Below are 8,113 nucleotides of genomic sequence, written 5' to 3'. Positions count from 1 at the left end.
TGACTTAATATTTAACCAGAGGTTGGGATGTGTCCGTCAATGAATGAATGAGGCCATTTCTTGCATATTTTGCCACATACAGTTGTACAGTGAGCTAAGAAACGATACAGGTAACAAAAATATGTTGAAAGTTAGTAACGTTAGATACTTCTTGCTTTTTAGTTGTAGCTGAGATTTAAAAAAAAAGGTTTTTCTTTCAGTACTAAAGTAGGTACACTGTTTTACTCATTTTTTGTGAAATCAGTAACGTGACAGCAAGAACCTATCAAATATAGAAAAGAAGAAAAGAGTGGCATTTATATGGTTATAGATGTTAACTAAACCTTTATTCGTCAAATATATATCTCATATTCGTTGTTTTTAAAAACGAGATCAGTACTAGGTACTGTATCTGAAAAGATTCTATAGCCTTCCATTCAAAGAAGACGGGATCGAAAACGTCCGTCCTTTATATGTTCTTACTAAGTGCGCATCGTGGGGGAATTGCACCACACAATTGTTCACTGGAATCTTTAGTATCATATCATTTCTGTTACCACCTCAACACAATCATTCACAGGACAACTGAATCTTGCTGACGTCTGACACGCAACTGGACTTGAAAGTGTGATCACTCATCGTAAAACACCGTTTGCCGCTACCAAAAGAAAAACCGTTATCTTTGAATGGGTTATGCCTGCTGCTGCTGGATTATGCTGGCAATAGTAATGCAGTATCAACTCATCCCGCATAATGTCGCTTTAGAGTGATTTCAACTACTAGTAACAGAGTCTGTAACTGAGTAGTACTTGTAGATGTACCAGTATTGCATCGACAACTATCTGCCAGTTTCCTACCAGGCCCATCACATAGCCATCACATGTTTCCTCGCTCGCTGTCGTCCATTATCATAAACGGCACAAATACAAGCACATGTTTGCATGATTCTGATTTAATTTTAATGTTTACATCACCAACATCAATGATCCCCAACCGAGTCTTTCCGGTCCTGCGGCATCCCGTACAAGAACCCCTTACAGGGCAACGTTACATCTTCAAAACTGCACCAGATTACTTCTTTTACGGGAGATGCACATTACAAATGGACCGATTTCGCCCAGGCTTTCATGTCTCAATCAGTAACGCCTGGACAGTGGCGAAGGTTGGTCATGTATGAAGTCAGACGACGGCAGCTCAAAGGACAATAGATTGGACAAGCGCGGGTAGCCGACACTGCAGTCTACATGGCCTAGTACAGGTCTGGCCGATGCGTCCCAAGCAGAGGGCTCCGGTTTAGGACGTCTTTTAGGCGTTTTGTTGGGCCCTTTGTTTTGTCAGAGTTACTTATTTGTCGGCAAAAAGAAACACTGGCAAAATGGAAAGCCCGACTAAGCGACTAAGTACACGTCAAAAATCATCCGGAGTCGAGCCTCTGCTTGCAGGTGGGCTCTTGGAGAGTAGCCATACTATAGTCGAGCTGGCCTCTGGGAAGGAACTGTTAAGGACCAAAACTAATCTCTTTTGATCTCCGTGAATCAGTCGATCTATCCTTACTTTTTTTACCTGAGAATTGCTCAATAACAACAACCGGGTGAGGACGAAGAATGGTAAATGGCAGCTCGATGCGTTAAGCACTAACAGATAACTGGAACCAATTTCCTCTCGGTAATTCGATCCTAAATGAAGCGCACTGTTGTGACTGTCTACTCGTTTGTCAATTAATCGCATAATTAAAGTCCTCCTTTGGATCAATCATTTCACAGCTCTTCCGACTACTGAGAATCAACCGAATGTATTCAGTATCAAACCTGTTATTTATATTATTCATTAGAAAAAATGATTTGGTAGAAAATAGGCAGGGACCAGGTATGATGGTCCGAGAGGAGGGGGTATACTATTAGGATAGATTATTAGATACCACAAGAAAGTTGACCCAAAATACAAGCAAAAAAAATCAAAGAGACCGACAGAAAATAAAGTGAATTGAACAAACTCTGGTTATGGATCAAACCCCTCTTTTACTAAACGCTGTTCTCCGATTCCTGATGCCCTGTATCCTATTGTAGTCCACATGAGTTCCATCCAAGGTAAAATCTCCACGCAGATTTTGGGAGTGGAGATCGTGAAGCCTTCTTCCTATTTTCCTGTCAGGAAGATTTACTTAGATTATCGCCTCCAATATCTGCTTGGAGATTTTAGGTAAATAGAGTTTCATTTATCAGTCAACACGAAACGGTATGAGTATATAGAAAAAGTACACACAATTGTGACAAGTGGAAGGAGTGGCTACGCTGATAAAAGCATTTATTGAAGCAGTGGAACACGATTGACCCAATGTTTCTCAGTTTCCTTCATTGTAGCTGATTTTACAGCAAACATTTGGAAACTGTGATGAGTTCTAGTGTCTTCTTTAATAGTTTTTTTTTTTCAGTAGAGTAGTTAGAGATGAAATATGTTACGAAATATATCAGAAGCAGGGCACTTTGTCCTCTTCAAATCCACCCAACCCCAGGGGACCCCGTGTCATGACAGTCCCCAGGTGTGTCCGACTCAGCTGCGCACTGCACACAGGGAACACGTCTGGACCGCCATCTGAGTTTCACATTATTTTTGTAAACCATGGCTCCCACGTACAGCGTTTATCCGTGAAACAACGTTTATTATTAAGGTACAGTCGTATTTTTCTTACTTGAAATGACAATATCTACATGCTGGAAAATATCCACGTCCCCGCTGACTGTTGTAATATCAAAAGACTTGATTTTTCAAGTACACTATAAAAATACGACTAAAAGCCATTTTCGTAATTTGAAATCTGAAAAACAAAACCAAACAGGCAATGAGCTGTGTTTGTATTTGTAGCGAATTGCATTTATAGGTAGGTCAGGGGTAGCAAAATAGCTACTAGTAACGGTTATCCACTCTAGGAAAAAAAAAAAACACAGATCCAAAGGGAATGGAAATTAACTGTTGTCTAACCTTGGCAGTTCAGATTATTACGATGGTTTCTTCAAAATGAAATAAACTTTGCACACTGCGCTTAATTTGTCTCGCTGTAAAATGAATAAAGATGTTACACGTTACCAATCGCAGAAGACAAAGTGGACACAGTCGATATATCAAAATACAAAGGTATTGAAAAACGCGACTCAAACTTTCTGGAAGGAAAGAAAGATTTAGAGAAGGAAAAACAACAAGCTCAATGTCCTTGACCGTTTGCGGCTTTAGGTGTGGGCCGTGAGGATGGGAAGGATGTGGTGACCTGTCACAAACCCGCTAATTCGGAGAAACATGACAGACCCGTGAGTCATGAGGCCCCCTACCGGGGTACACGCAACTTTTTGCCTTCAGACCATCTCTTATCCCCTAACATTCCTGCAAACTTGTCAAACCTACAAAAGTCGAATATCACGACAACCAAATCGTTCCGAGTCCTTCTAAGACTCCTGGCAAAGAATTGCCTATCAGTTGGAGATTTTGTACCGGAAAGGGGGCCTGTTTTCAATTACTGCCCCGCCTGATACAAATTTAGAAGCTTGGGCTGGCTGGCGAGCACTTTATTTTTGGGCTGACGAGCCAACGCATGCGTACCCAGTGGAACACGACTTCAGGATGCCGTTTCAACATGGCAGACATTGCAATACTCGAAGGTTTGCTCAAGCACAGAGATGGAAGAAAGGTAGTGTGAACCGCCAGATTTCACGCGTCGATTGTTGAGACGTTTGCCCACCTTGGACTGAACTAATTTCTGTGTTTTCTCGCCCACAGTGGAAACAGCGATGGTGTGTTCTCAAGAGGTCGTCTCCCATTGCAGGTCAGTCCTTGTCTTTCCATAGTGTGGGAACTACAGTGCAGATAGCGGGGCGAGAAAATAGGGCAGCTGTGCTTGTAGAATCGTGAACAAGTCGTGACAATGTCGCATCCAGTGGTGTAGAAGAGAGATATTTACTTAGGGATGTTCGTTCATGTTTGTTGTTGTCTTCCCGTTACGGCTCAGTCCGGCCGGGTGAATCTGATGACCGGTTGAGAGTAGCACAGGGACAAGTGTTGGGTTTCTATCCTCACAGGAGGCCTTGATTTTTTCCTGCAATGTAACTCCCGTCAAGGAGACCAGCTTCCTTCCCTATCCCTGTATTATGATATTATGGTTAAAAAATGGCATTGTTCTCGGGGGGATGTGAAAGTTTGTATGGGCGGGATTTCGCACCAAGTTGGGCGCGGTTCAACACTCTTTACGCTCGCCATCAATTTCACTTGTTGCTCAATCACTTTCACTCTCGCGAGTCTATTTCGAATATTTTACTCGTTTTTCCTTGAACCTGATACCTGTATTACATTGCTTGTGTCGCGAGAAAGTGTGAAAAAGAAGCTCGTGTGCGAGGGATTCGTTTACACTCGTACTACGTCAAACACATAAAACTACTACAGAAGGTCAGAAAGCAGTGAAACAGATACCGTTATGTTCAGAGCCAGTACTCTGGGCGCACGATCGCGCCACTCTGTTACATATTCACGCCAATGTTTTAATTTCACGTCTGGCTTTTTTTTGTAGAAAAGAAAACATAGTCATCATCTGATGCCAAGTCATCAGGGTCTGGTTTCTTGTCTTTTTTTGTGTATGGAAAATATGGTGCAAAATCTTCCAAATTACCTGAAAGACTCTATGTTGTCTTGTATAATAGAAACTGACCAAGAATGCACTAGTACATGCAGAAAGTCACAAAGACTGTCTCTGGAAAAAAATTGCAATGCATCAGTTTTGTTGTCATCACTGCTCCATGCATGGGGTGTATCATGACTGTCATCCATAATCAACATCAACAAAAGACCAGGGCTCTGGGACGAAAAGGATTTCATAGAAGAAAAGATAGAGTTTCTGTTTTTGTTGGTCATCTTATCACATTTGATTTTCACTTTGTGGATTTTCTGTACAATTAATGTCATTCTCTATCAGTAGATTTATTTGAAACAGACCCTAGTGTCCGATAAAACCTCCTTGGTTATACAATGCCTCTATAGAGACCCAGACAATTATGCAAATTTGTAAAGCTTATGTAGGCTACTATTGCTGAATGTATAGTACAAGAAACTGTGTAGGTTATTACAGTATTGAGTTATGTAGGATTGCCATTAAAAGTGATGACATTCAATGATTGCTAACACCAAGGAGGTTATATCACATAACCTCCTTGCTAACACTAATTTTGTATGCTGGAGCAAAACAGCAATGTTGGAGCAAAACAACATCATACAACTAACTATATAATGCATTTATTTCCCGATCGCAAACCTTACAATGCTTGAAAGTCCTATGACAAAAAGAAATTTTGTCTGTAGAAACAGAAAGAAATGTTTCTGTTGAGTAAGGGAAGGATGTCATTGTGATGGGTGGGAAAACCCATCTGTTGACAGATTAACAGGCAACACAAACATTGGGAGGGTTTATCACAAGGGTATGAAGTCCAGGGTCTCAGCTATTTGTTTACACAACCCTGGATCTATCTGATCATAATTTCATCAGTGGAGACATAACAGGGTCAAAACCATGACTGTGAAGATAGATTAGTGTTAGAATCTCTTTGGGATGACTAAGAAAAGATTGACATCGTCTTGTCAAAAACTATTGCAAACATGGCTACTGTGGATAATTTTTCTGATGGTTTGGTTACATGTTTACAATAAGGCCCTGGGAATGTTATCCTTGGTGATCTAACATTGTTGTGACCTTGAGAAATCCCCTGCATCCTGACCTGACTGCTTGAAGGTTGTACAACAGCTCAGCACTAGTTAGTAAAACCAAGGGAGGATCTAGGAGAAGGGCTTTAATTTTAAACAAGCCAACAGTCACAGTCACTCTGTGCAATTTTGCCTTTCACTAAGCAGTTTTTATATAGATAATAAATCATATATTCAGTGAAAAATGCTATTACAATATGATGTGATTAGATATATGGGAATATGTCCATTGTTTTGTGTAGCTTGTAGTCTATGAAAATATTTAAGTCTGTACAGAGGGCAATTGTCATTATTAATCACACCATATGTTGTCCAGTCCCCCTGGCTTGCTGAAGTGTTGTTTACAAACAGGAATAAGAGCCTTTGTCTTATCTCTTTGATTTCCTCTTCAATCTCTTGACTTTTTCAGTTGGAAAATAGCCTGGGTGCAGTCCAAATTAAGAAGTAATGGGCCTCCCTTGCTCAATTTTTTTAGGGAAGTGAGGAAAGGCCTTGTTCAGATGTCCTACTCATTGTTCCGGGAGCAGTCTGCTACTGTTTTTTCTTGGTTAGATCTTTGTTCAGTTTTGTTTCAAATAAGAGGTTCAGATTTTTTAGATGGATGAGGTGAAATTTTTGCCCAACAAGGAAATTTCTGTCCTGGGATGTAGGGATGGGTCCTGGAGATAAACCTGGTTGAAGAGCCCCAGCAGTATATCAGACGGCAAATAGGCTAATACTAACTTCTCAGACTTGGATTATTTCTTTCAGCTTCATATTTTGGTGGGTGACTTTTTGATTGATGAATGGCTGTGGTTTGACAAATAAACTTACCATGGCTCTTTTGGCTGCCTGTATATGTAACAATATGCAATTGTAACTGACTGCCATGTTTAGAGGTTACTCCTGTCACCCCAAGGCCTTGTTCAGATGTTGCCTATCTGTCAACCTCAATGTCTCCTATCCAGCTGTTTGTTGAACCTCCTGTTGTGCTGGAAAGGCCAGCCTTTGTTGCATTTACTTTAGAAGAGCATGGTTAGGGTCGCAGACTATTAGACATGTAAAGCAAGTGGATTATATGTGTCATGTGTCCTTATTCTTATGTGCAATAAACAGCAATTCTTATGAATGAATTTTGATTCAGATTAGCATTTTCAATGAAAGGCATCCTTGCCGGCTGGTTTTAGAATAAAATACTGGAGAGTCCCTATCGGCCTATGGTGGTAATGTTGTATTTACCATCCATTCCAAGTCTTGAATTGCAGAATGTGAAGTGGTGGTCTTGTGCCTGTTTCTATTTAGACCAAGAAAAGGGCAGCAAATATGCACATTGAAGTAGAAAGGATAATGTCAGAGGGTCAGGGAATAGAGGAATGAGGGACCCTACAGTATCTAAAGTAAGCCAGCTGTTTGCCTAGACAGAAAGGCTCTCTGTGTGCTACCATTATTCCCAGCCAATGGTTTCAGTCAGCAGTGTTTGCTCTTAAAATTTCATGGTGCTTTTTTTATTAGCTACTGTCTCTACTCTTGAGTAGTGTGGTATCTTTGCTGCAGATAATCACACATTATGAAAAGGAAAGTGGAGATGTTTTTGCACTTTTCTAAGCTGTTCCCATCTTGAAAGCCTGTGTGAGATAAGTGTGCCTTTCCCTTTCCCCCAGGCAGGATTTCTTTACATGTTTTCAGTCTGGTTGTGAAGGAAGCTTGCCTGATTTCTTTGAAGCTGCTCATTGAGTGGAAAATTGCTGGGTCAGAACTGATGCCTCTAGAGTAATCCCTAAGCCTGTTATGTCAGAGGCTGACCATCATGACCCATGATTAGTGTATTAGTACAATCCTGTGATGTATTTTCCAGTCACTGGACTTACTTGTCACTAAGATTAAAGCCAGACATTATGTTGACTTACCACTATTTGTAAATTTGTGCCATCATTTCTGAATATTTGGGTCATACATGCAAGAGTGACAAGACAGCTCTAACAGTAGGGTCCAACTGCCACCAATGGGTCCGTCCTTTGGGCCTGGCAGTTAGGGACATTGGTTTGTCACCTCTTGTGTTTTACAGTATCCATGGGCCAAAACAGTATCTAACCAGTCATTGGAGCTGTTTTGGCCCATGGATACTGTCTTGTCACTTCCAGATCTGGTTAGACTGTTTCTCTTACCACTTGTAGCTTGCCTGGATTGTTACATATTTGGGCCCATGGGTACTGTCTTGCCACTGGTAGATCTGCTTGGAGCACATGACATTGATGACTATCAATTTTCCTCAGCTGCTTTGATCATGAGGGATGATAAAATTTCTTACATTTTAGCATTTAGCCCTTTTTTGTGCATAGTGGCTTTTTGTCTGTGGGACATACATGCTGATACATTTGTAGAAGTTTTATTCTTAGAAAAGGATGAAGTACCCACCACT

General features: G+C 40.9%; 1 protein-coding gene across 2 annotated transcripts in view; it reads left to right on the top strand.

Moving 5' to 3' along the window:
• The first annotated feature begins 3,101 nt into the window (after positions 1 to 3,101).
• Positions 3,102 to 8,113, top strand: part of LOC118410914 — a 38,556-nt gene continuing 33,544 nt past the window's right edge. The window contains exons 1-2 of one of the 2 annotated variants that reach the window (XM_035812813.1): positions 3,102 to 3,658; positions 3,748 to 3,793. In XM_035812813.1, coding sequence (XP_035668706.1) covers positions 3,563 to 3,658; positions 3,748 to 3,793 — 142 coding nt within the window. In that variant the 5' untranslated portion in view covers positions 3,102 to 3,562. The remainder of the gene's footprint in view (positions 3,659 to 3,747; positions 3,794 to 8,113) is intronic. The other variant, XM_035812814.1, reaches the window with a different exon arrangement.

The sequence above is a fragment of the Branchiostoma floridae genome, chromosome 3 (assembly GCF_000003815.2).
Source record: "Branchiostoma floridae strain S238N-H82 chromosome 3, Bfl_VNyyK, whole genome shotgun sequence".
Lineage (NCBI taxonomy): Eukaryota > Metazoa > Chordata > Leptocardii > Amphioxiformes > Branchiostomatidae > Branchiostoma > Branchiostoma floridae.
This window is presented reverse-complemented; position numbering and strand designations above follow the sequence as displayed.